This window comes from Hirundo rustica, chromosome 9 (genome assembly GCF_015227805.2).
Source record: "Hirundo rustica isolate bHirRus1 chromosome 9, bHirRus1.pri.v3, whole genome shotgun sequence".
NCBI lineage: Eukaryota > Metazoa > Chordata > Aves > Passeriformes > Hirundinidae > Hirundo > Hirundo rustica.
In genome coordinates, this window is record NC_053458.1 from 4,927,676 (window position 1) to 4,954,308 (window position 26,633).

The 26,633-nt window shown below is 51.4% G+C and overlaps 1 protein-coding gene across 4 annotated transcripts in view; it reads left to right on the plus strand.

The window, feature by feature from the left end:
- The window catches only part of SSBP3 (single stranded DNA binding protein 3), a 55,031-nt gene extending 32,562 nt beyond the window's left edge, over nucleotides 1–22,469 (plus strand). For 2 of the 4 annotated variants that reach the window (XM_040072682.2, XM_058421696.1), the window contains 14 exons: nucleotides 4,660–4,749; nucleotides 12,586–12,666; nucleotides 13,508–13,567; nucleotides 15,465–15,531; nucleotides 15,640–15,716; nucleotides 18,608–18,672; nucleotides 18,775–18,823; nucleotides 18,959–18,994; nucleotides 19,179–19,233; nucleotides 19,629–19,699; nucleotides 20,421–20,499; nucleotides 20,698–20,726; nucleotides 20,882–20,983; nucleotides 21,549–22,469. In XM_040072682.2, the coding sequence (XP_039928616.1) occupies nucleotides 4,660–4,749; nucleotides 12,586–12,666; nucleotides 13,508–13,567; nucleotides 15,465–15,531; nucleotides 15,640–15,716; nucleotides 18,608–18,672; nucleotides 18,775–18,823; nucleotides 18,959–18,994; nucleotides 19,179–19,233; nucleotides 19,629–19,699; nucleotides 20,421–20,499; nucleotides 20,698–20,726; nucleotides 20,882–20,983; nucleotides 21,549–21,578 (891 nt within the window). In that variant the 3' untranslated portion in view covers nucleotides 21,579–22,469. The remainder of the gene's footprint in view (nucleotides 1–4,659; nucleotides 4,750–12,585; nucleotides 12,667–13,507; nucleotides 13,568–15,464; nucleotides 15,532–15,639; nucleotides 15,717–18,607; nucleotides 18,673–18,774; nucleotides 18,824–18,958; nucleotides 18,995–19,178; nucleotides 19,234–19,628; nucleotides 19,700–20,420; nucleotides 20,500–20,697; nucleotides 20,727–20,881; nucleotides 20,984–21,548) is intronic. The other 2 variants (XM_040072683.2, XM_058421697.1) reach the window with 1 other exon arrangement.
- The last annotated feature ends 4,164 nt before the right edge of the window (nucleotides 22,470–26,633 follow it).

Sequence of the window (26,633 nt, forward strand, 5' to 3'; positions counted from 1 at the left end):
CTCTGGTCCACTCTTCTGGAGAGAAGAGAGGACAAAACCATCTGGAGCTCAGAAAGGGAATACTCAGCCATCCTTAGCTTGTTTTTAGGTCTGTGCCATGAAAATACTTTTGCTCTCCCCATCTCACTGCTGAGTTGATGGAGGCTGTGCCTGGCCAAGCAGCCAGTGCTGGAGGTGCTTCCCACAATTGGAGCATCCTCTCTGCTGCCTGCCAGCGCCTTGCACCACTCTTGGCTTGTTATTTTTATTAAAAATATGTGTTTTGTGAAAGCCAGTGTGGGATGCTGGGGCAAGCTGCTTGCCTTGTGTGGTGGGGACACCAGCTTGCATTTAGTGGCAGAGTTACTACCTCCAGTTGGAGCCTGTTTTTCATAGATGGTTAATAGGAACCACTGCTTGCGTTGGTGAAGCATGAAGCGTGGCACGTTTCAGTGGGTGGTGAGCTGGGGCTTGGCTGGTGCTCTGCCACCATTCTCTCACCACGACACTTGGAGCCTTGCAGGCTGCTCTTCAAGGTCCATAAATGAGGATGAGGAGAAAGAATCCCTTGCAGCAGCCCCATGCGTGGACAACGCATCCAGAAAGCTCCTCAGCTTCCCAAGCCCTCTCTTGCCTGGTGCTGCCTTTTATTAGGCAGGTAGCTGGGAGCTGGGAGCAGCAGCGTTCTGGCAGTGAGGGGTGATTTCAACCCACCTGCTCTGGTTTCTAAATTCAGCCCCCAAACCCCTGTCGGGGCCTCGGCGGTGCCTCACGGCTGCTCTGGGGCCGAGCGTGCGGCAGGGCGGGGGGCAGGAAACGGCTCGCCGCACCCTGCTCGCAGCAAACCCTCACGCCCAGCAAAGACCTCAACCCTGCAGTAAAGAAAGTAAATAAATAAAAGCACCGGACCGCAGCTCCTCCCAGGGCTGTGGGACAGCCGAGGTGAGTCGTGTTCCCGGCTCAGCCAGCCTGGGAAAGCGAATTTGGGCGGCACCAAGGTGCTGGCGGGGATGCAGCCAGGCCAGTGCTTCCTCCCTGCTGCTCCTCAGCACAGTTAATGCAGCAGAATAGCCTGGTTTCTCCTGAAGGATTAGGTTAAAAAAACAAGATGGTTTTAACAGCCCTTTTTACATCCTGCATAGATTGTAGCTGGACACCCTAACCAGCTTTGTAGCACAGCCAGACAGCGCATCTTTACCTTTTTCCCCTTTTTTTCCCCTCCATAACTTGATGCCAGCGGTCCTGTGCAAGTGGGCTCCTATTGATAATTCGAGTGCCCAGCTCCTGGCTGTGCTGTTTTGTCCGATTTCCACTGCCTCCTGACCTCCATCCTTCTTTATTTGCAAAGCTATACTCGCAGGCAGCGGTAATAAATCAATTAATGACTCTGATGAATCGTTTAATGGCTGACAAAATAACACTACAGTCAACAGCTTGGATCTCTACAGCAGTACCAGAAGATGCTGGTTGACTCAGGGTAGGGAGACGAAACAGAGACTGTTAGCTCAATTAGTGCAATTAGTGTGCGATTTAAAGGCTTAGACGGCATCTGCTGGCGTACCAGGCCGGTGTGTTAACTGAGAGCTTTGGTTTGGAAGCGAAACACGGTGATCCAGATTGTCATTCCACTGGCTTCCACCAAAAAAAGAGGGAAAATACCAACGTATGTGGCAGGGAATTAAAAATACATATGTGCGTTTGTGTATATAGCTGTACATGTGTGCCCCGGGAACTCATATATATTGATTTCCAACGTGGGGAAAATTTGCCATCTTATAAAAGGCAAATGAGCTGGCGTGCCAGCATTGCCAGAGCTGTCCTGGCTCATTTCTGGCAGCGGTTTCCATGTGTTTTGGTGGAAGGAAATTTGGGGTGTCGCATGCCAATGGAGATCTTCGTGTGGCTGATGCGCTTCTGGTTCAGCTCCAGCTGGGATGTGGTGGCACAGCAGTTCCATGCCCACTTTCTGCCAGCTTCCATGGCAACTCTACATTGTCTGTACCTTCACCCGGGAGAGTCGATGGGTTTTAGATATTCACCTAAGGAAAGAACTTTGGAAAGCAAACTGCAACCAAGAGTCCCTAAAAAGAGTTTCTGGGACGAAATGTTGAAAATAAACCACGTGGGAGGAGCTGTGTGGCCAAAAAAGTCCCGAAAACGGGTGCTGGAAAGCCCTTGGGTTTGGGTGCTCGCCCTTGAGGTTTGGAAAAGTTGTTCCTGCTGTCTTTTTTTGCCTTTTTTCTTTCATTTCTGGCAAACACAAGCGTTTCACAGAGCTGCTCCAGCCACGGCTGCGCTCCCATCGCTTCGCCGGGGCTAAAGGTGCCTCGGTGTTTACCTTAGCAGCGGTGATGGGGAGGGAAATAAAAAAAAGAAATAAAATGTCACTTCGCAGCCTTGTAAATCATTCATCAAGGGCTGACCAATTTGGCTCCCATCCTACAGTACGCTCAGGGCACTTGCGGGTTTTTAATTACCAAGTTCTGCCAAGCGCCACATGTGCGAGGAACTTCAAATCCCCGTTTATGCTGCGAAGGCATAGGTGAGGTTTCAGGGTGTTTAACACGGAAAAATACTCTGTGGTTTTGTGGAAAAACGGGCATTTGCTTCAAGATTTTCTTTGGCTCCTCTGCCCTTCTCCCTCTGCTCTCTGTTGCAGAGGGGAGGAGAAGAGCGGCGTCCTTTCCCCCCAGATCCCTAAATCCATGTTCCTCCTCACTCCCCACCGCTTCGGGATCCATTTCGCTTTGGGAGATTCCCCAAGCAAAGGATTATAGTTTGCTGGAAATCTCTTGAAACCATAAAATATCACCTTGGCAGCTTTATTGCAGCGCTTGCCGCCTTGGGAGAGAAGCGTTTTGCGTGATAGAGGGTTTAATAAAGGAAATTCCAAATGGGCTCGCTGCAGTTTGGGGCTCAGTCTTATATATTTTTGCATTAAGAACCGTCATCTGCTTTGCAGAGAAACTGCAATATGTTCATGGCCTTGGATTAAGATTTGGTTTTACTTTTATAGCTGACCCACTTGGGGGGATGGAGGGAGGGAGAGAAGTGGGTTCACTCCCTCTCCCATCTATTTTTGCTGCCGTCTGATGTATAAAAAGAGCCTGGAATGGGCAGGCTTATTTTTCCTGCCAGGACTCTTTTTTTTTTTTTTTTTTTATTAACTGTAAAAACACTCAGATCTGGCCTTTGCTGCTGATGGGGGGAAGGCTGTTTGGGATGTCTTGTTCAGGGGCACAAGGGGAGCGTGGCGTGGGCTGTGCCTGGGGGTGCAGGACCCTGTATCCTCAGGGGGAATTGGTTATTTCACGAAGGGAGGCTCTTGCTGGGGAGTCAGCCTCCACCATTGTCTGTGACACTTGCAGCTCTGAGATGCTGGGGTGGGAAAACCAACCACTCATCTGGCATGGTCCTGGCCTTCATCCCACATCCTGCATGCCAGCTCCTGCTGGAGAGCATGATGAGGGGCACGAGGGATGCCCTGGGAAGTCTGGTGCTCCCCTGCCTCTGCAAGGCTTTCTGGTCAGGAATAGCAAGGTTGCCGACCAAACTTGGGGATCCTGTCTTGGTAATCCCGAATCCTTAGTAATAATCCTTAGTTTTCCAGGCTGCCCTGCCAGCCTGGCTTCCCCCTCTGCTCACATCTTGTGGTTGTGGCTGCATCGGATGCGGGCGGGAGCCGGGGCTGGCTCGGCCGCTGTCGGGACATGGGGTTTGTTGGGTAGAACCAAGCCTGAGCAGGCTCACATGTACCCCATCTGTTGTTGGGATTTCCTCAGTGGAACATTTTCCCACTGTGGTTTTAGGTGGGTCCGTCCATCGTAAAAATTGGTGGAAGGAGTAGTTCAGCGATCCAAATCCAGTTAACCCCACTGAGGTGCCTTTATGACTGCTCTGTGACTGGAATGGGGGTCACTTGGTGGTGGGCAAAGTAGGGTGCGCTTGGTTGGCACAGGTACTGCTCGTAATCTCACAGGGATGTGTCACCAGCACATCTTCCTTTAGAGAGAGATCTTTTTCTTATATCTTCCTTCAGAGTAGGAACTTCCCATCGTGCTGGTGCTTTCCCAGAGGAAGTGGATAAATACAAATAGGGACGCTGAGAGGAGCGAGTGGGGTGTCCAGGTACCCCATGTCTGTTCCCATCCCTCCTTTTTGGGGCTGGAGCTGTGCTGGTGGCTCATTCTGGGGAGGCACGAGGGGGAATGTGACTCCACAGGTTGAATGCAATGAATTTGGAAATGAATAACAAAGCCTTGGCATGCAGGTGAGGCGAGGGAAGCATAATTTTTGAAGGACAGGGCTAAACCAGCGAGCAGGGTGGGGAAGTGGGAGAGAAGCATTTTAAAAGCTTTCAAACAGCTTCTGCCTAAAATTACACGTTGGATGAGGCTCCTTGGTGGATTAACAAGACTCAATGCCTGGGTAAATGAGTAAAAACAAACCCCAGAATCATCTCCACGTTCTGTGTGGCCATCTACTCCGTGGGCGAGTCTCAGGGGCCGGTGCCCCTCCAGCTGCGAGCGTCCTCCTCCGGTTCCTCCATGGGGAAAGATGCTCAGGGCTCCGGAGATGCCAGGCAGATCGACTCAGCGTGACGCTGCAGGGGAGGTGGCATTTTTTAACGTGCTTTTGCCGTAACTCTGACCGTGTTTGCCCCGGTTTTGTTCCCCGCAGAGCGCAGCTGCCGCCCCGAGTCCCGTGCTTGGAAACATTCCCCCGAATGACGGGATGCCCGGGGGCCCCATCCCGCCCGGGTTCTTCCAGGTAGGCTGCCGCTCCTCCCGGTGCTCCCTCCACGCCGCGCACGTGTTTGCTTTCGCTCTGGGTGTCAGCGCTGTCGTTGCCTGTGTTCTGTTTTTGGTTTTTGGTTTTTTTTTTTTTGTTCCCCCAAGAGGATGCGAGGGAAGCAGCATGCCTGCACAGCTGACCTGTCTAGGAATAACTTGTGTTCTGCTGTCCTTCCACGTTTGCTTTCTATTTTTTTGTGGCCTTAAAGCAAATTCCTTGCTCGGAGAGGTTACTGTGTATTTACAACCAATGTTTTTTTTCCAAAGCTGCTTGGTTTGTGTTTGGGTTGGGATTGTATTTGTTCTCCAGTCCTAACAGACGTGTGTAATTGAAAACATTCTGGATTTTGATTCCTGAAACTTTTTCCCCCTCCTCTGGTTAACCACTTGATTTTTTCCAAATGCAATCACTGAATGCATTAACAAACCCTGGCTGCGGCTGCAGGCAGGAGTGGGCTCCAGCCAAATCCCTGAATGCCGTGGAGGCACCTTGTAAGCAAATACCCAGCAAAGTCCCCAAAGTCCCCTCGCTCCTTCCTTATCCCACAACAGGCTCTGACAGGGGAGAGGGGGTAATGTGTTCGGAGTGACGCTGGCAGAAAGGATATCAACAAGCACAAAGAAAAGGAGTTTTCAAGCCCTGAACCTTGGGGGTTTTCTCAGGAATCTCTTTGCCTGGAGTGAGCTGCACTGGTTTGCAGCAACACAAGCTTTCAGTGCTTTAAAATCCCCCTGCTTGAGGACGTAACACTTGTTCATGTAAAAAAAACAGAATAAGAGTTGAAAGGAATATTTGTTTTGGCAAGCTGGGCTTTTTTTTAATCTGGGCTTGTGATTTGTATATGGGAGAACTTCTCGGGCAGTAGACAGGCGAGCTCGATAAGGAGCTTGTGATTTATTGTGGCGATATCTGAGCCCGATATCGGCGATTGCGTTTGTGTGGGAAGGGGGATGGAGGGTCCTGTCTTTTTTTTTTTTTTGGGAGAGAGAGAAAGAGAGATCCCATTTCCTGAACATGCTTCTGACAGAGGAAGACTATCCGATATTGATCGGGAACCCTAAAACGGGCGAATCTTGTAGCAGCGCTCGGCGGCAGGGGGTGAAGCCAACGGCGGAGATGCAATCTCGCAGGTCATAGCTGCTGCCAGCAATCCGAGTGCCAAGCTGCTGCTTCCAACAAATGTGTCTCCAAAACGTCCTGATCTCGCCCCGCGGCGAAGCTGACTGTCCTTCGGGGCTTCTGCTTCACGCCGAGCTGCGAGGGCTGCAAAACTGGCAGGAATTTAGGGCAAGGCAGCAAGTGTATGGGTTGGCTTTCCCAGAGTGGGAAAGGTGAGGAAGAGGAGTCATGTCTCTCCAGACTTAACTGTTCATGCTGCCGTCTCGACTCTTCCCGTTGACAGCCTCCAAGCTGTCCCCCACCTCTTTCCTTTCTGCCCTCCTGTAGCACTTTTGCACTGAGGGTCTGATTCAGGAGCAGACAACCCATCCTAGCTCCCTGCCTCCTGTGCAGCTGGCCCAGGAGCTGCTGGGGAAGGGGATGGCTCAGAAGCAGGGGTGGATCCTGAAACCCCCAGACAGTGTAATAACACCAGTGCAGGTTATACTGCCCATCCCCAGCACTGCCAGAGGGAAGAGAGGATGGGTGCCCGTGCATATGGCTCACATGTGACATCTCAAGAGCCTGCCTTTCCTGAAAGCCCTCCAGCATCTGGTTTCTCCTTCCAGCCCTCGGGATGGAAAGCAGAAGAAAAATCCCACCTTTTAACACAGTCTGAACATCGCCTCCATGAAAGCCTGTCTGATTTATTGCGGGTGCTGGAGCTCGTTCCATCTTCAGGAGATGCTGGGGAGCAGCTCTTGCAGAGGTGGGCTGGAGGCTCAGTGTCAAGCCAGTCACAGCTCAGGGATAATTTACTATCTGTAGGAGATTAAAGTGCCTAAATTCAGAGGGCAAAAACAAAAAGGTCACAGAAGATAGAAAGGGCTTCTCCCCAGCCCTTGGTATGGCAGCCCTGGGAGTGAGTGAGGTGGTACCACCTCAGCCAATGCCATCCTCATGCCAGGAGAGTGCTGGAGAGGGCTCAGGGGTTTTCAGCATCTCGCTCCTCTGTACCAGGGACCTACAAGGGATATCTCCAAGGGTAGCAGGCATGGGCAGATAGTTTTTGAGAGGGTTTAGAGGGCCTGATCCTGTCCAGGCATGGTGGGGAGTCACACAGGGAGCTGAGGAATGAGTCACCAGCAAGGCTCAGGTAGCAGAAACTCCACACTACTGTCCTGGGAGTGCAGGAGCCACCCCCCAGCCCTGCATGTGAGGATGTCCATCACAGACGGCAAAGGGAAAAAATGATATGGACCATTCCTGGGACATCATAGCCCAAACACATGTGAGTGAGCCTGGAGGAGAAGGAATGCTCCAGGAAAGGGAGAAGCAAGGAGGACTCCAGGCTGCAGCGCCCAGCCACAGCCACTGCCTTGCAGTGAGATTCCCTTCCCAGTGCCAGAGCTCAGCAGAAACCTTCAGGCCAGGGGCCAAGGGAAGTGCAACCTTCAGAATCTCCCAAAATTACGGGAAAGGAGAGGCCCATGGCACTCCTGGGTTGCTGGGGCATTTCATGGTGCCAGCCGGCGGCACAGCATCGGCTGCGCTCCGGACAAAAGGTTGGCTGGGTTGATGGCCAGCATGGGTAGATGCTTTTATTTAAATCTCTCTCTTTGTCCCGTTGAGATGAGCAAACAAACCTTCTGCTCATCCTCCTAAAGGTCATCAGAGGCGTTCCTGCTTTTGTTTTGAAAGCTGGATTGATGCCGGGGTGCAGATCCCTCGCAAGAGGGATTGGGGGGGGGTGTTGTGCCAGGGAAATACAGGAAGGAAAACAAAAAACTGAAAGCAATTAATACCACACCTTTATACCACTAAATAAACGAGGAGGGGGGTGAGTCAGCAGCCCCCCCAGCCATGCCCGCTCTCCCCAGCGCAGAGTCCCCGCGCCGCCCCGTACCCCGCGCTGATGAAATGGAAAGTTGACCATAAATCAATGTCGGCGCTGCGTTAGCTATGCATCAGCGGCTCGGCGCCGAGATGCACCAAAACAAAGCGCCGGCTGCTCCGTGTTCCCACACTGCCCCCTAATGCAGACAGACCTCGAGAGCTGGGGAGGACCGGGGGCTCCAGAGCCCGGGGGGCTCCCCCCACCACATCCCCTGCCCTCCCCACCTCCCCTTCCCGCATCCTGCACGCCTCCCTCTTTGGGTGAGGTCGCCCGTGGGGTGAGGATGGTGAAGCCGGGGACAATAGGAAGGGGTCCATGTTGTCCTGTTCCCTCTTTGGATGCCACCATTTTCCCCCTGGTGTCTCAGTGGGATTTCCCGCTTCCACCAGCTCTGGTCAGCCGGTTCCGGTGAGCCAGCGCGAGAGCCGTAAAACCAGGCTGCTCTTCCCAAAATCCTGGGGTAGAGCTTGGTACCAGCCTGCACTGGGAAGGGTTTGAAGGAAGGTAGCCTACAAGCTGGAGGAGAGGAAAAGCAAGCATCAGAGAAAGTTTTTTTTCTGGAAGTTTAGTAGGATGCCCGAGGCTTTTGTACCGAGCGTCTGGAGCATATGGTGGGATTTGCAGTCAACTTTCTCTCGGGTGCTCCAGCCAGATGGAGGTGACTGTTCTTGGCTCTGGCTGACACGGGTTTGTTTCCTGAAGAGCTTGTGTTAAACATATTCCTTAAAACCAGGCTTCTGCAGTTGGGAGCCCCAGCTGCAGGCGAGGCAGAGCTCCTGCCCACGACTGCCTTTCGCTGTCTGCGGGGGAGCTTGGCTCGCCTCGCCTCGCTGCCTTGCCTTGCCTTGCCTTGCCTAACCTCGCCTTGCTTTGCTTTGCCTTGCCTTGCTTTGCCTTGCCTTGTCTAACCTCTCCTGGCCTCGCTTTGCCCTGTCTCGGGAAGGTCCTCACCCAGCACCACACACTGGAAGTCAACCGGGGTCTTTCTCTTTGAAGGCAACTGGAGCATCTCTCCTAAAGGCTCCTTCAGAGATACCTCTTTTTTTTTTTTTTTTCCCTTGACAACTTGCAAAACATCTCTCTCCTTCAGCAGAAAAAAACCTCCTCTCCAATAAACCCGGGCATGGCTTTAATTAATATCCATCTAATTTATTTTAGTATTTTCTAACGTCAAAACTGGCAGGCAGGGGCAGGTATTTTAAACACAAGATGCCTCCCCATCGCTAACTCGAAACCCTTGGTGTCTCGTGGCAGTGATGCTTTGCCTTCTCGTACCATCCTGCCTTCTTCTGCCACCCCCAGAGGTGCTTGCGAATGTTTTTAAATAGCAAAACTCCCCCATTAGCTGAAAGTATGTAGCCCATAAAACATGATCCATTTGTGGTGAATTACGCTGGAAACATAAATTGACACACACGGAGCTATGATCGCCTGTGCCATTTTCCATCTTTAATATTTTACAAGAAGTTTGAGGAGTTGAGCTCATGAAAGACAGAGTGGAAATAACCTGATCTCCTGGAAACTCCCTGTGGCAGCAAACTTTGGCTGTCCAGCGGGCCAGGTTGGGCTTTTAAAGTCCCTGGAGTGTAAAGAAGAGAAAAATATGAAGCAGAGTGGAGCTGAGCCACCAACAGCTGTTGGAAACAGTTTCCTCTAACACCGTTTTAGCTGTTGGAGTTGTTTTTTGGGGGGTTTTGAGGCAGCTACAGGAAGATGAAGAATAAACCCATACAAAAAGTGTCCAGTTTGGAGGGAAAGAAGAAAAACTTGAGAGATTATGTGGCTTCTCTGTTTGGGGAGAGTGCAGGTCTGAAGATCAGCGTGAAGCAACTGCAGAGCAGGTCCCGCTCGCCCAGCGTGGTGTGTCAGAAGGAGCTGTGCCGCAGGGATGCGACTCCAGGGCTGGATGGAGGGATGTGGAGGAAGCAGGACAGCATGTGTTCAGCCTCCTCCTTTAACAGGAGTAGTTAATAACTGCTAAACACACGCGTCTTTTTAAGAAAAAGGGGATGTTCTGTTGGTTGGAGCCCACACGTCGTCCCTGCGGAACACTTGTCTCAACTGCCGCGATCCGTCGGGGTCGTGGGCTGCTCCCTCTGCAGCGAGGCAATCCCGTGCGAAAAGGCAACCGCTCCAGCGGGCGTTCCCAGCCCAGCACGGCTCCCAGCCCCGAACATCTGCAAACGTTTATGGGGATAACACTATCCAGAGATGCTGCGTTCCTGACAGAGCAGGGCAGCCGTGCCGAGGGGGCCGCGGCGGTCGCAGCTCGGAGCGAACATTTTGGATGCTGCCGCACAGGAAAAGCAAGAAAAGAAGGAAAAATTTTTAAAAAGCTGCTTTCGGCTCTGCCCTGCCTGCCAAGACGTTTGCACAAGCTGGGTGTCACCTTATCCAGAAGCGTCCCCTGGGAATGCTGCCACATGGGATAATGCAAGGGCAAGGATGCTGCGGCGCCGAGCCTGGAGGATCCCAGGAGCAGCCCTGGTGTCGGGGCAGGAGACGCTCCAGAGGATGCACTCAGCAGCACAAACAGCGGATGCTCCCTGGGTCCAGCTGCCACAGGGGATTTTCCTCTGGTGGAAATGCTGCTGTGTCTCACAGATGCTTTTTCTCCAGTAATCAAACAGTGTTTGCTCTCCGGCTCGAAACGCAGACCCCAGGCATCACCTCCAGGCCCAGCCAGGGTGCCTTCAGGTGTCCCCCATGTGCTTGATACCTGTTCAGCCCACACCCTCACCTGCTGTGGGATACGAGGGGAAGGACATCAGTACCTGGACAGCAGTGACCCCCTCCTGCAGCACAAGGCAGGCATCGTGGGGGACACTGGCTCTTGCACTGATGGGGCTTGAGGTTTGGCCTCTGCCTGCCCTGGTTTTTACCTTCCACTTGGTTGCATCACTCATTCACCTCTTCTGATCTTCCCTACCCCAAATCCTGCAGCTGAGATACGTAGGAAGGCTTTGGGGGTGGCCAGACCTTACTGGGGGATGGTGGGAGGTGTCTGCTGCCCCTGCTGCACTTTGCATTCGCAGAGTTAGCAACTCAGAAGCCAAAATAAGTCAACTTCCATGCCTGGAGAGGACTTATGCTAAAGGAGGTTGATGCTGCAGTTGGACCTCAGAGGTTTGTCTTCTCCGCTCTGATGGTACATGGATGGAGAAGGCACTGGGGAGGGTTGTCCTGAGGTGCTGTGGCCTCGTCCAGATGAGGTTGGCTAGGAACTAAGGGCAGGGGCTGGTTCCTTTCAGCTCCTGGAGATTAAATGGTGGTGTAAGTGGTGGGATTTCAGCGGCTCGAGCAGAGGGGCTGGCAGGAGGCTGTTGGTTTAAATCTGCTTGGCTCCATCTCGCCGTTGAACTACTCCAAAAAAAAAAAAAAAAAAAATTAAAAAAAAAAAAAAGAAAACCCACCCTCTTACTTTATTTACATTGCACTCAAGTTTCCGCTGTACAAAAGATTTGCAGGTGCAAATATGTCCTGCCTTCATTAACTTCCCCTCCCTTTTTAATTTATGTGATTTCAATTTTCCTTCCCTGTACTGTTAATTAGGGGACCCTCTAATCAGTACCATTATCACAGTGGTATTCATGTTTAGGAAAGCTGCTAAACAAACGCTTGCAAAATTGCTAAATGGCTAATTAATGTCTGTTAATTAAGAAAATTGCTCATGGTAACAAACCATGCCATTGCTGGCAGCAGCTAGAAGGCGAACACTTGTTGAAATTAGTAACGAGGCAGGTAGAGAACATCTGCTCCGGCGCTGGTCCTGGAGCCTGCCGTCGCTTCCCATCACCTACTGACAGAGCTCCTGTGCTTTCTCTACCAATTACACCTCCTTTGACTCAAAATACGCTTTTTTTTGTTGTTTGTTTTTCCCCCCCTTTTTTCCTCACGTTAACACGCACCGGTATATTTCTTGCACCGAGCTCGCGGGGTTGTTTTTTTTGTTTTTTGGTTTTTTTCCCAAGCAAATTTTCATTTCGTGCTTTTAAAGGGAAATTTAAATTAAAAAAAAAAAAAATGAAAGTGGGCGTTCAAGCCCAAAATGTCAGCGGCTGCTGCATTGCAGCCTTAAACCTGCACCAACTAATCTCTCCTTTTTTCCCCTAGACATCCTTTCTTTGCTCGCAAGCCATTTTGCTCGCATCCTTAGGGAATCCAACTCGAGGAAGGATGTTGCATCCCTTCAGTGTGGCGGTGCAGCCCCGGTTGTGCCGGCCAAACGCTGCCCAAGCGTGAGCCGGGACGTGCTCCTCGTCCTCCGCGCTCGCTCCAGCACCTCCAGTGAACCACGGTCAAAACACAAACCCCGAGGTGTTTCCAGCCTTTGGGATGAGAGAGGAAAAAGTAGATTTTGATTTTGATTTTTTTTTAGAATTTTTTTTTTTCCCTTTTTTTGGTTTGGGGGTGGTTTTTTTATTTCCCCCCAACCTCTCTGGTCCTCTCCTGCATATATATATATTTTTTTTTTCCTCATTGCACGCCCCTGCAAAGTGTTTCCCTGTGTGTTTATCATTGCAGACTTGGTTGAACCACTGGACCGTTTACTCTCAATGTGGCCACTGTATTTTGACAGATGTTCTGAGTATTTTGAATATATATATATTTTTTTTTTGCATATATCATTGCTCATTGTTCAGCTGCAAACGAATAGAAACTCAATTAGGAAAAAAAATAAAAAATGGAAAAGAATTTGATTTAAAACCGGGAGAAATGACTCCCCGACTGAACAGGTCCACCCGTGAATCCTTTTTTTAGCTTTCTGCGCTTTCATGTGCTAATCCATAACCTCCTTCTACTGTCTGACCTCACAGGGACCGCCTGGGTCACAGCCCTCGCCACACGCACAGCCTCCACCCCACAATCCTAACAGCATGATGGGACCCCACAGTCAGGTAAAGACACTAGTGATGGGTAGGGCTGTGAACCGGGACAATTTACTTCTTTTTTTCCCCCCTCTGTAAGCATGCTGGGCAGCGGGTACCCGCTCCCCGGGGAGCATCCTCCCGGGCACCCCAGCTCCAAAGCAGAATGTTGGTTTTTTTCCTTTTTTTTTTTCTTTTTTTTTACTTTTTTTTTTTTTTTTTCCTTTTTGTCCTTTCTCTCTTTTTTTTCTTTTTTTCTTTGTGTTTTTTGGATATGCAGTTGTCAGTGGACTGACAAGTCAATCGTGGGTATCAGACTGTTTTACCTTCCCAAGGTAGCCCTGAGAAATTTAACTTGATGTGGGTTTTTAAGCTTCTGTTAGTAGCAGCAGTTGTAAAAAGAAGTAACGTTAAGCCTTTCTTCCTTTTTTTTTTTTTTTTTCAGTACTTAGCACTGGGGTTTTTTTGTGTGTGCGTGTCTGTATGTGCTTATTTGCCACTTTTTTTTTTTTTTTTTTAATATATCTCTATATATTTAAACTCGAACATTATCTAACACTCAGGGTTTCCCATGCACTAATTTTAACAGCCTCACCTGGTACTGCCGATGTCAAACACGCTCTCAAACAATAAACCTACAGAGAAAATGTCTAAAAAAAACGGACTCCAGACACCTTTCTCTTTTTTATTTTTTTTTCTCCCTTTTGAAACGTAACTTTTTTAAAAAAGGATGTCTCCAGAAAAAAAAAAAAAAACACCACAAAAAAATCCACAAAAACACCAAAAGCAGTGTGTGCAGGCTAACCAGCGTGCGTGGGGAGCGAGCTGCCTCCCCACGGCTCAGCCCTGACCCCCTTTTGTGTCCCCGCAGCCGTTCATGTCGCCGCGCTACGCCGGAGGTCCCCGGCCCCCCATCAGGATGGGCAACCAGGTACTGCGCTCCCGGCGTTCTGGATTTCCGTGGGATAGCTGTTATTTGGGAAAGGGGAGGAGGGGGGCCAGGTATCCTGCAGATTTGAGTTGCGAGCGTCACCCCCCGTCCTTTTCCCTAATGCCGGAGCATCAGGTGTCACTTAACGATGATAATGTGATTTTATTTTGAGGTTTGGGTCTATCCGGGGTGGAAGCAGCGCTGGGGAATGAGCTGCTTTCCAGCCACGGTGTTCCCGGCGGGGCCGTGCTCGCTGCCCGGCTGGATTTTCCCCCGCGATGGCAGAAAATTAAAGTGATGGAGATAATCCTGCTGCTGGGTTGACCGAGCGTTTAGATCAGCGGCGGGGTCAAGCGGGGCAGGTCACTGCTGAATTTTTTGGGTTGGGTTTATCCTCTTATCCCAGCTTATACAAGGGCAGTTTGTTTCTGGCTTCCACCCCACGCCCCTCCTGGACGCATGCGTGGCCTTTGGTCGAGGAATTCATCTCCTTGCCATGCAGATCCGTAGGGTAATGACCAAGCCAGAGGTTATTCGTCACTAAAGGGAAATTAAAGCAAACCCGTAATTCCTTTGAGCAGCAAAGGTGTCTGTTCAAAAATTATCTTTGGGGGAGCTTGTTTTTTGGCTCTCAGCGTTATTTTTCTGTGGGTCTAATTAGCAGAAAGAGCAGGATAGTCAGGAAGCAGGGTGTACCAGCTTGCTCTGGGTTTGTGCTTGCTGGATTTGAGACTTGAGTCTTTGGAAGCTGCTAACTGGTGCTGAGGCAGCTGAGATGTAGCTGAGAAAAACCCAGAAGGGGCTAGTGGAGGACCCCCATGCTTGGGTGGCTGGAAGAGCCTTCCACCCAGGGCACTGATGGATGACCTAACGAGGTATTAATTCACTGCACCTCCTCATGGGTCAGTTTTAACAGACCCACTGCACCCATCCTGCAGTGGCTCATTCCCAGTTCTGCTGGAGGTGAGCACGGTGAGCTGGGCAGGCAGGAGAGGCAGGGGGGACTGGTTTGAGGAGGCTGTTCCCACAGCAGGATCAAGCATTCAGGAGTGGGTAAAGTTAATTAGAAGGATTTCATTTCCCGCTCTCCCCCCTAAACACCGCATATAAAACACGTGTTTGTACCCAGGCAGAGCTCAGCGAGGTTATGGTCACATCCTGAGGGACAGGAGGAATAAAAAGGCAGGCAGGAAGGTCAGGCAGCAGAAGTGTAAATACCCACCTCTGCAACCCTCCTGGTTTATCTTCCTCCTGCTGCCAGCTTCCAGCCTGCAAAAAAACCTGGGGCTGAGCTGATTCTGCCTTGGCACAGCCACGTGCACCCAGGGCCTGTGCTGTGCTCCGGCACTGGGATCCTCGGTGTCAATCCAAGTAAAAGGCAGTGCCTTAGCAAAGCTGTTTACACTTTGCTTCCCTCAGGCAGACAATATCTGCATTTTTCTTCCCCTTTATCTGTTTGGAGTAGCCTTTGAAGCTTTAATAGCAGCATTGCCCGAGTGGAATGTGAGTTTGGGGAGGGGGAGAATCCACCTTCCTCTCAGCCTGCGCGGGGATGGGTCCCAGCCTTGCTCTGCTGCACGCAGAGCATCTCCTCTCCACAGCCACTGGCTCGCTGCCTGGTTTGGCCCTGGTGCCGTGTGTTACCAGGGTGCCATGCTGCTCTTCAGCTTTCCCTGCTGGATTTGACACCACTGCCCCGCTCTGCCCGGGTTTCCCCCTGCTTTCCTAAAATACAGCAGCATTTGGCCTGGGGGGAGGGGGAAACGCCTTGTTCGGGGTTTAGAAGGGATTTGCAGGAGGATGAGGGAGGCAAACACCTGGAGGCTGTAGCAGTGGGACGTGGGATGCAGAGGGATGCAGGGTTTATTTTTTTAATCTTGCTCCCTTGCGTTCACAGCCGCCGGGTGCTGTTCCCGGTACACAGCCATTGCTGCCCAATTCGATGGATCCCACGCGACAGCAAGGTAAACCCCAGCAGAGGAGGGTCGAGCACTGACGTTCCTAATCAGCCCCTAATTGGGGGCCCAGAGTGGTTTGGGCGCTGTGTAACAGCCCTGCTTTCCTCCCAACAGGGCACCCTAACATGGGCGGCCCCATGCAAAGGATGAATCCTCCGCGAGGGATGGGCCCCATGGGTCCCGGTCCGCAGGTAAGCCCGGTGCCAGAGCACATCCTACAAACCACGGGAACAACCTCCTGGGGCTCGGAGGGATGGGAGTTCCCCCCCCCTGCCCCCAAAACACCCCTTCCCCCCATTAGTGTTAATGCATTTTACATTAGCCTTGCATCTGGAAATCCCTCCTTTTAACAGGAGTGAGGTCTTCAGAGCTCATTAAGGGTATTGCAGCCTCCCTCCTGCCCTTCTGTCAGAGGGGACGGCACTTAGAGCAGCCTTTGAGTGCTTTATACTGCCTGCCTGGGAAACTGTTACGACCCTAACGGCAGGAAAGGGAAAGGAGGCTTGCATTTGAAATTAATAAATAAAAAGAAATGGCAAAGATCCCTTTAGCAAAGGGAATAAGGCTTTCCCCTGCGAGGTTCCCCTCCACCTGCCCCTCCTGCTGCCTGCTTGAGCTCTCTATTTCAGGAAAGGGGAGTAAACTCTTGAAATTAAGCAGATCTGGGTTAATATATGCTGTCGTTCCGTTGATTCACTTTATGGAGTGGCTTGTTGACTCACTCCTGTTTGTTCCTTCTACGAGACTTCAAGCCCAGATTACCATATTTTGGTTGGAGGTTTATCCTCTCTGCATCGTCGCCTACGTGGAGTTTGTAGCGCGAGGATCAGAGTCTGTCAGGAGACGAGCGGGTGCGCTGGAGTTTTGTTTTGTTTTTCCCCTGGAGGCTGTTGAGATAAGTGAATGTTGTGCAGAGAGGGAGATGTGTCACGTCCTTAGCACCAACCTGAGGATGCTGCTCGGGGGTGCTGGGCCGCATCCGCCAGCACCCGGATCCATCCTAGGGCGGGGGACAAAAATTTCCTGCGCAAGCACCGTTTCACAGGCAAGCCCTCCCCGAGCGCTGCTGCCGCGCTTAAAATCCTCCTTTCCTGGAGAATTACACCCAAAAAGAGGGGAAAAAAAAAAAAAACAACAAAACCCAAAGGCGTTTTGCAAGCGTGGCCCGCGCCAAGGCGAGCGGCGGCGGCTTGCCCGGGGGAGGCTGCTTCCCACTTCCAGAGCTCGCCGCGAAACTTGGAAGCGGCGAGCGCGCGCCGAGCGCCGCGTGGGATGGCGGCGGCTCTGGGAGCCGGCAGGAGCTGTGAAATGTTCAGAGCTTTTATTTTTGACTCCGCTGTTCCCGGTGTGTGTACATTAGGGAGAGGGGGTTTTTTTTTTTTTAAGAGGCAGCCTTTTCCTGGAGAAGCGCTGGGCTTCCCGATCTGGCACCCGCAGGCGCTGCCTTCCCTGCAGCCGTCCAGGAATCGGCGCCTGCGCAGGCAGCCACCAAAAATACCGACCCAGACCCAGCAGCCCCTCGCAACCTGTGTGCCCAGGGCTTGTTTTCCTTTAAGCTTTGCGTTGGGACCTTCCTAAATACTTCTCAAAGGATTCCAGAGGGTTGCAGAACATCCAGCCAGGACATCCCGGCGTCCTGACAGCAGCTCCTTATTACACAGCAGTGATGAATCATCTCTTTCAGCTGATTGCCGCTGCCTTTTTCCCTTTAAGAGTCCCATTTGTAGCTCTGCAGAAGCCAGGACAGGGTTTGCCGGTGCCAGCATGAAGAGGGTTTATAGCTCTCTGGGTTTTGGTGGTGCCTTGCCCAGGTCTCTCGGCACAGCTGCGTTTCCTCCTCGCCCTCCTTGAGCATCTTTCAGCTGGCTTCGTTTTCCAGCCTTTCAGCTCCAATTAAAAACGCTGAGCCCTTTTTGTTTTTTTTTAAACAAGGGGCTTGATGCCGATATTCGGTATAAATGGCTGAAATTTTGATCAATTAAGGACTTGCTGGTAATTTGTTTGGGGAAAACCCTTTTCTGCCTCTTCAAAACAAACTTTGGTGATGCCCTCAGCAGTGCACCATGCACTGGTGCATCCATAAATCCAGGTAAAACCAGACAGCACTAAAGTATTGTACTTAAAATCCAGTTCGGAGCGCTCCAAGGGGCTGTGGTGTAGGAAGTGGCCAGGCATCCCTCCTCCTGCTGTAGCAGTTTTTTCTTTAAATGGCAGAAATACGGTCCAAAAAAGATGCATTACAGAAGAGAGGGAGGTGGGAGGGGAAGAGCAGCAACGCGACCTAAATCTGGCTGCACGTCGCCTGGAGGGCACGCGGAGCAAAGCACAGACCAAATGGAGCGCGGCATTCGGGGGATTCCTCTTCCTCCACTGCCTTGGGCTTGGCTTTGTACTAGAGCCGGTTTTAGGAGATGAGGGATGCAGATCTGAGGCTCCCTGTCCCAGCTGGAGGCAGAGCCAGGGAGGAATAAGGCAGGAGAGGAGGCCCAGGGGGCTGCCTGCCCTCGCCCGCTCCCCGCGGCTGCAGATCTGCTCGGGGGGATGGAGCAGAGAGCTGGGGAGCGAGAGAAAAACAAGCCTGGCTTGGTATTCCCTACTCCTGCAGTCATCCAGGGAGCAAGGAGTGCTCCATCTCAGGGGGAGCTCATGCAGCCTTTCCTCATCCTTACACTGCAGCAGGAACCTTGCAAGCCTTTTCTCCTCCTCCTGCCCCTGTTTTCTCCTGCACAAAGGGAAAAATCCAAAAGGTTGTAGCTGGTGCTGGGGGCTCTGAACAGAATTGTCTCATGGAGCTGGGAGGGGGATGTTTTCCCTCCACAGAGAGTAGGGAGGGGGAACTTTGGAGCTCAGCCTGGCTTCCACCCATATTCAGCTGCCTGTTTCATAAACACAATTGCCTCTTACATTCATCATCTTTTTTTTTTTTTTTTTTTAAGCTCATTTTTGCACACAGACACTTGTGTGCACACAGACCCTTTTTGCTTGATTTTTTGTTTGTTTATTGGCTTTCTTTCCCCCCTTTCTCTCGTCTCTCTGGTGTCTCTTCCCGTTACGGTAGACTGACCCTTGGTTATCGTTGCAGAACTACGGCAGCGGCATGAGACCTCCACCCAACTCCCTAGGTCCTGGCATGCCTGGAATTAACATGTAAGGCAATCCCCATGCTGTGAGGTTTCACCACTGACTCGGGACTCTCTGCAGAAAAACACAGCATTTATTTTTCCCCCTGTTTTTTAATTTTGTCCTCAGGGGGCCGGGCGCCGGTAGACCGTGGCCGAACCCCAGCAGTGCTAACTCAGTGAGTATGTTGGAGCGAGAGCGGGGTTTGTTGGGAAGTGTCCTGCAAATGGGATCGTTCCTCATTAGCTGAGCCCTGCTAATGAGAGGGGGCTCCCCAGCCCGTGGCTGAACCCGTCTCTCCTTGTCCCTACAGATCCCATACTCTTCTTCATCGCCTGGTACATACGTGGTGAGTCCTCCTGCCCCGGCTGTCTGTCCGTCCGTCAGGAGTTCCTGTGGTTTTGGGGGGAATCAGTGCCGTGGGAGGTGGCTGGGCTGCGTTGGGGGGTTGAGAGCCGGGGGAGGTGTTTGAAAACACGGCATGGTGGTCAGTGCTCACGTTTGCACACCTGACACCGACTTTGTTCCCGCAGGGTCCGCCCGGCGGCGGTGGCCCTCCAGGGACACCCATCATGCCCAGTCCTGCAGGTACGAGCCCCCTGAGACCCCTCTCCCTCTCCAGGGCCGTCCCTGCCCTATTGGTAATGACCGATGCTTGTGGCTTCTGGCTTTCTGGGAAGTGAGTGGCGTGGGCTTCTTGACTTCTGGATTGCATTTGGGGTTGTTCCTACATCCCCCTGTGGGTTTGGATGCTGTGGGGCTCAGGAGGGTTCCCAGCCAGGAGTCGAATTATTTTTCACAGTTGAATTTCTGCGATTAAAAACTTTGTGGATCTTCATTAAATACAAATTAGCCAGAAAATGGTGGTAGTTAGAGGGAATTTTGGGTGATAAAATACAAAAGAATGAGTTCAAGTGGCATGAGTTTGTTTTAATTAAGGAGTGAATTAATCACCCGACTTACTGGGCTTCACTGTTCCACAGATTCAACAAATTCAAGTGACAACATCTACACAATGATTAATCCAGTACCGCCCGCAGGCAGTCGATCGAATGTAAGTCTGCTTTCTAATAATTTACATATCAGATACCATAACAAATCATAATTAACTTCATCAGTTGAGAGTAAAGCAGTTTAATTGATTTCAGCCATTTGTTACAAAACAGAAATAAAACAAACCATCAAAAAGCGATTAACTCTTGGGCGACTTTGTTAATTTTTTATGCTTATTAAGAGAGCAGCAGTCCTGCTGCTCGGGCCGAGGTGCTGGGTTTTGTGGGATATGGGCAACCTTAAATGCTGTGGAATGCTGGTTGGAATGCTGTGCTGCAGCTCTGGCTCTGCCATCCAGCCAGGTTTTAGAGGTGAACCCACAGGACCGTAAGCCCCGCAGCCTCAGGGGGTGATAAAGCCCCAGGTTGTGCCAGGGAATGTTTAGATTGGATATTCAGGAATTGTTTTTCATGGAAGGGGTTGCCAGGCATTGGAATGTGCTGCCCAGGGCAGTGGTGGAGTCACCATCCCTGGAAGCGTCCAAGAAATGTGTGGATCTGACACTTCAGTGTATGGTTCAGTGGTGGTGCTGAGTTGACTTTTGGGCTTGGTGATCTCAAAGGACTTTTACAGCCTCAACAATTCAGTGATTCTGCTTTACCTCCCCCCTTGCCGCGCTCCAGAGGGGTGCTGGGACAGGGACAGTCCTCAGGAGCCACCGTGGCGGCTGCTTGGGGTTGTTTGGTGGCTGATTTTGGTTTTGTCGCCTTTTTCTCGCGCAGTTCCCGATGGGCCCCGGCTCTGACGGCCCCATGGGCGGCATGGGCGGGATGGAGCCCCATCACATGAACGGATCATTAGGTGAGCCACGATGGCCCTTCATTCCCTGGGGACGCTGGCAGAGCATCCCAGTGCCTGCTCCCATCCTGGGGTCAGCCCCCAGTTCGCACCAGTGCCCGAAGCAGAGCCTTTGGGTGGAAACCAGCGGGGCTGTGGTGGGCACGGGGCCGTGGCTGCAGGCCCAGTAAGGCTCTTCTCCTTTCTCTCCCCTCTCTGCAGGGTCAGGAGACATAGATGGACTTCCAAAAGTAAGTGGGGCTGGTTGCAGGGTGGGTGTGTGGGCTCTCCCCTTTCCTCAGCACCGGGGCGGGCAGGGCTGTGTCCTGCCCCATGGCATTGTCCTGCCCCTGTGGCGTTTTTGGGGGGAACACCTGCTCACCACCTCCCCTCCGGTCTCCCACAGAATTCTCCAAACAACATAAGTGGCATTAGCAATCCCCCGGGCACTCCAAGAGACGACGGGGAGCTGGGAGGCAACTTTCTCCATTCCTTCCAAAATGACAATGTGAGTGAGCGAGTGCCTGCCTGGGGACGGGGGCACGGTCCCCGAGGTGTCCTGGCACTGGCATGGGTGGGCTTGGCACGGTGATTGGTGCCTTTTGGATTTGGGTTGTGCCGTGTGTGAGCTGCTCCAGGACAGAAAAGTGGGCAGGGGGGAATAAGACAGCGGGTGGAAGCTTGGGGTCTGTGGTGGGATGCGGTGCACGGGTGGAGAGGAGCTGATGCAGAGGTGGCTGCGCTGGCCTGGACGATTCGAGGCTCCGTGGGTGGCTGCAGACATCCCTCCTCTTCCCCCTCTATTAGCAGCATATACACACGTGCACGTTAATTATTTGTTTTAAATTACATCTCGCCCCATACTGACCTGCTGATTTTCTTCCCGGAAAAGCAAGTTACGGCGCACATTCGGCCCTGATAAATCGGAGTCTCCAGCATATCCTCTCTGCCTGGTTTATTAGATCCAATTAGGTTGCTGTGTAGTTGTCATCAGCCTCCTTTTGCATCCCTCTCTCCGATGTGCGGGGCTCCGACCCTCCTGGTTTCTCACCGTGGCTCTGTCTCTCTTGCAGTATTCCCCCAGCATGACGATGAGTGTGTGATTTCCCTCCCCCTCCTCCTCTCCAGGATCAAGAGAGTCAGCTGCCGTTCGGAGGATCTCAACGAATTATGCAAGAAGAAGAAGAAGAAGAAGCAGCTAGGTGTATGGGCAGGGACACGCGTGGCGGGGGCCAAAACCCCAGGTTTAGTTTCATGCAATAAAAAGGCTGAACTTTTTATTCCATAAAACATGAAGGACAAAACTTAAAATATTTCAAGACATGACAAGACCCTTCTTTGTGCAGAAGGGTTTATATATGTACATGACACTTCTTTTTGGAAACAAACGGAAGCCTCTAGCACCCAACTCCGATCTCTTTGCTTTGTTCTTTTAAATAAAGACAGAAACCGAACCTGTTGTATGTTTGTGCCGTGCGACACCAGGAAGCTAGTCTAGATATGAAATCATGTTGTCTCTGTTGTAGTCATTTTTTTAAATAAACTGGACAGTTTACAATGGTGGTTTTCATTCAGAAGGCCTGTTTTTCTTTTTTTTTTTTTTTTCCTTTTTTAATCTTGTTTTGTTTGTTTGTTTTTGTTTTGTTTTGGGTTTTTTTTTTTTCCCTTGTATTTTTGGGGGGGTTGTGGTTTTTTTGTTGTTGTTCGTTTGCAGCACAACGCTTCCTCCTCCAGTTAACAAGATCTGCTTTGGGGAAGAGACTCCACCACCTCGTTACAAATTTGTTAACGCAGGTGACCCCTTCTAGGATCACATCCTCGAATGAATCGTGATCTTGCTCTCTGTGACTGTGGCATGCACTGTGTTAGTCTTTCCCCCCCCTCTGAGTACAAGAAGAAATCTCTTGTCTCCCTCCCTTCCCCAGAGTCCTTCAGCTGGTTCACTGCAAAAATTGATTTTTTAATTTTTTTTTTCCTTTTTTTTTTTAATCCACCGGGGGAAAAAAAAAAAAAAAAAGGGTTAATCTGACCTAGGACTTTGAAACTGTGATCTCCAGCTAACTTTGGGATTTTTCTGGGGGTTTTATTTGCTTTGGGGGTATTTTGCAGGGGGGTTTCTTTTCTTTAGAGATGTGCTCTTGTCAGGATTTCACTTAATCTATGATTTGGAACTGGATGGAGATATTTTTTAAGGAATTCTTGTTGTTAAAATGTAACCTTGCTATTCTGTAGGCTCGCTCTGTAATAAGAAAATAAAAATTAATGGCAAGCATCGAAGGCCCTTCCTTCTGGTGGGGAGAGGAAGGGACGAGCCAAGGCGGCGGGTTGGGATCTCTGTACATGACACTACCCTGTAGTTTGGTCTTGGTTTTTCTCCAGCTCCCATTTCTGCTCCATGTATATCATATTCTGTAAAATATTCTCTCCCTTGGATTTGACCTTTGTGCGGATTATTGAAAGCATTGTATCTTGTTTCAGTGTTTTTTCTTACCTTGTAGTCTGGTTCGAGAATTACCGAGAGGGGAAAAAAAAAAAAAAAATAATTATTATACATTGTAGTTTGTGTACGATATTTGTTGATAATGTTTTATTAAAGGGATGTCTTTTTTCCGCACCCCTTCATTGAAATGTTTTTGGGGGACATTTGGCTTTTGGTTTTTATTATTCTGACTGCAAGACATGAGATGACAAAACAAATTATTTTTTAGTGTGTAGTACGAATTTTTTTTTTTTTTTTTTTTTTTTTTTTTTTTTTATGTTTGCCTTCCTTTTCCTAGGCATTTTCATTCTGCTTTACCTGTAGAAAGTCAGGAGGGAGGGAGGGGCGGGTGGGATGGGGGTGTCTGAGGGTGTCAGTCTCATAGTTACGGTCTGGTTAATATTTTCTAAGCAATGCAGATTTGTTGCATTGCATACCCAGGGGCTCCCCAAGGGGTCAGATTTTTACCTTTTCCACTTCATATCTTGTTCAGGTTTTGGGGTTTTTTTCCTTTTTTTTTTTAATTTTTTTTATTTTTTCTGATGTGAGGAAATGAAAGGACCGGTTTTAATGTATTTTAAAATGAATAGCTAAATTATTGTCTTCATTGGTATGGGATGGTTTTTTTGAATGAAACGGTTCCCCCTCCTTCTCCCCCCTCCCCCTGCTGTAATAAATATCAACATAAACATTTGATTTCGGTGCTCTGCAGTTTCTTCCTGGTGTTTGCTGCCAGACCCAAGGCAGGAGCTGGGTGGTTTTTTTCCAACCTTTATTGAGGACCAAACCCCAGATTTGGGGTGTGGGAGCAGAGGGGATGCAGAGCTGAGAAGGTGGCTGAGTCTGGGAATTCAAAATCCCAAAGGGATTTGGCTGCAGTTCAGGACCTAGGGGAGGGTTAACGATGCCTGCTTGTTTCTTGGAATGTTTGGGGTTTTTGTTTGGGTTTTTTTTTTTTTTTTTTTAATGTTTTGAAAATTTAGCCTAGAAAATGCTCAGTGTTGTCTGCACCAGGGTGAGGATGTGCTGGCCAGACCCTTGCCTCCCCAGAAGGGTGCAGGTAGAGAGGGGTGTTTTAGGGGCCAAAAAGGGATTTTTTTAGTACATTGTTCCCCAGGTTTTGCTCGTTAGAACCTGGAGGAGCTCCCCAGGTTTTGCTCCTTAAAAGCTGGAGGAGTTGGGATGGCAATGTGCTGATGGAGGTTGCTCTGCCCTGCAGCAGCTCCCTGGGTCAGGAGCTGGGTGCTGCTGCTTCCCTTTGCCAGGGTCCTGCACTGCTGGGAGGTAAGAAAGGGGGGGAAATACACGAGTGTTGTTGTCAAATATATAAAAATTGAGCTTGCAGCGGGGTCTGTGACCCCTCCTCGGACAAGAGCTGCGCTGCTGGGTGGGTGTGTGCATCACTGCTGGAGCAAACAGCTCCAGGAGCTACTGGGGATGGAGAAACCCGGGCAACCCAACCTGGTTCCCCAATGGGCAGCACCACTGGGGGAAAAATTGGGAATTTTTATGCCTTTGGATGGGTGGTTGCGAGTGCCAGGTGCCTGAAACGCTGCCGGGAGCTGCTGTGTGAGACTTGTTCTCTACCTTTGACTAGTTGGGGCAGGACGTGGCTGGCTGTCAGCTCCCTCCCTCCTTGTGGGAATGTTCAGGCGGGGGCTGTGGGCCATCCTGGAGCTCTGCTTCTCCTGGGGAATGCTCCCACCCGGCACTGGCACCCGCAGCCACGTCACTGCTGGAATTGCGGCAGCGAGCGCCGCGTGGTTGTGGGCGCTCCTGGAGCAGAGGGGCGAGGGGACAATGCATTGGGTTGGGAACCACCATGGTGCCCGCACAGCCCATCGGCAGAGGAGCAGGGTGCGTTTGCACCCTTTGTTTCCAGGGTAATGCCATGCCCCAGTGCGGATTTCGGTCCAGGCAATCACGTCCCCCTGTGCTCTGCAGAAAATAACATGTGAGCATAGTCCATCACTTGGTTTTGTGACCCCTGAGGGGTTGATGAGGAAATCCTGCCCTCCCAGACCCCTGGGGTCACCCCTGCCCACCCAGGCTCCTGCACTGCTGCCTGTTGTGTTCTTATTGTGGGGCACGAAAAGCCCTTCCTGTCGGTTCTTGAGGGTTACAGGCTGGTATTATTAAATATCACCATGAAACTGCCAGGTTCCCTCCTCGAAACGTCTCCTGAGCCCAGCCTCAGGGATAATTGTCTCCCCCATTAGTTTTCATTAAATTAAATGCAGGAGGAGGATCAGAACAACCAGGGGCTCCAGGCTGAGCACGGTGTGTACTTGCTGGCAGGATGCATGCAGCTCGTGGAGCTGGATTTTACAGTGGGAGAGGTTCAGGGGAAGGGAGTGTGGAGTGGTGGAGAGCTCTCCTGCGAGCAGCCAGGCTCCTCTGGGTCCTGCAGAGCTCTCCTGCGAGCAGCCAGGCTCCTCTGGGTCCTGCAGAGCTCTCCTGCGAGCAGCCAGGCTCCTCTGCCTCCTCATCCCAGGCTCCTGCCACCCCATTCTTGCCTGTTCTGCTTCCCCGGCTGCCGTTCATGAAAAGTTAATGCCCGGCCCTGGTCCGTGCTGGGGTAACGCCATTCGTCTGCTGACGAGCCTTTATAACTAATTGATGCCGACCCCCACGTGCTTCTGTGACCCATTGTTGGGCCCCCCCATCCCAGCTCGCTCAGCTGGGCCCATTCCAGCAGGCCACGCTGGGGGAACTGGGAGAGCCGAGCCAGGCACAGAGCGCCTGGGCGGCGCAGCAGGACGCCAGGCACCGGTGGCAGGGAATGCCCGGTTCAAGGGCCGCGCTGGGCCAACATGAGCATCCGTGCCAGGTGCCAAGCTGGGAGCTGCGCTCACCCCCGCCTTGAGCTCCCCTCCAGGCCCTCAGAGGAGCATTCCCTGCATGAGGATCAGCTGCTCCTTCCCCTGACGAACCAGTTACTGCTTCTCCCCGGCCTCAGGGGAGAGTGGCTGTGCCTCAGCAAAGCAGGGACGTGGCCTCACGCACTTGTGTGTGATCCCCTCGCCTCCAGTGGCTTCCTGATGCCTCACACAGCCCCTGAATCTTGTTTTCCTGCTGACCACTCTGTGTCTCCCTGCTTCCGCTGTTTTTCAAAATTCCCTTTTCTCTGCCTTCGTCCATCCCTCCCCGTGCTTGTGCTTTGTCTCAGCTCAGCTTGGACACAGCAGGGTTCCAGATTCCCTCAGTCTCTCCCCTTCAACTGCCTGCCCCGACAGAAGACGTCTTTGTTGAGAGGTAAAAGCAGCTGAAGGGACTCTGCCTTTTCCAGACAGACCAACTCCACAAATTCCCACATCTACCAGAAGCACATGAAGTGTTTCACCTCTACACAACCCCTCCTCACCACAGCTGCTCTTCCACCAGGCTTCCTCAGGGAAATTCTCTGCTCAGGAATGCTAAGGGGCAGCTGGCTGCCCTACAGGGCTTCCTCCCTCGGATGGGTAATGACCCGAAGCTGGAAGAGCGAGGGGATGTCAAGCAGGGTCCGTGTGACACAGCAGGGAGCCAACAGCCCGAGGAAGAGACACCCACTGCGTGTGACAGGCTCCACAGAGCACAGCTCTGTTAAAATGCACTCCCAAACACCTGGGTGCAGATCACAGGCCTGAGCAGATTTACTCTGATGAGCCGAATTAGGCATCCCTCGAACAGGCAGGGT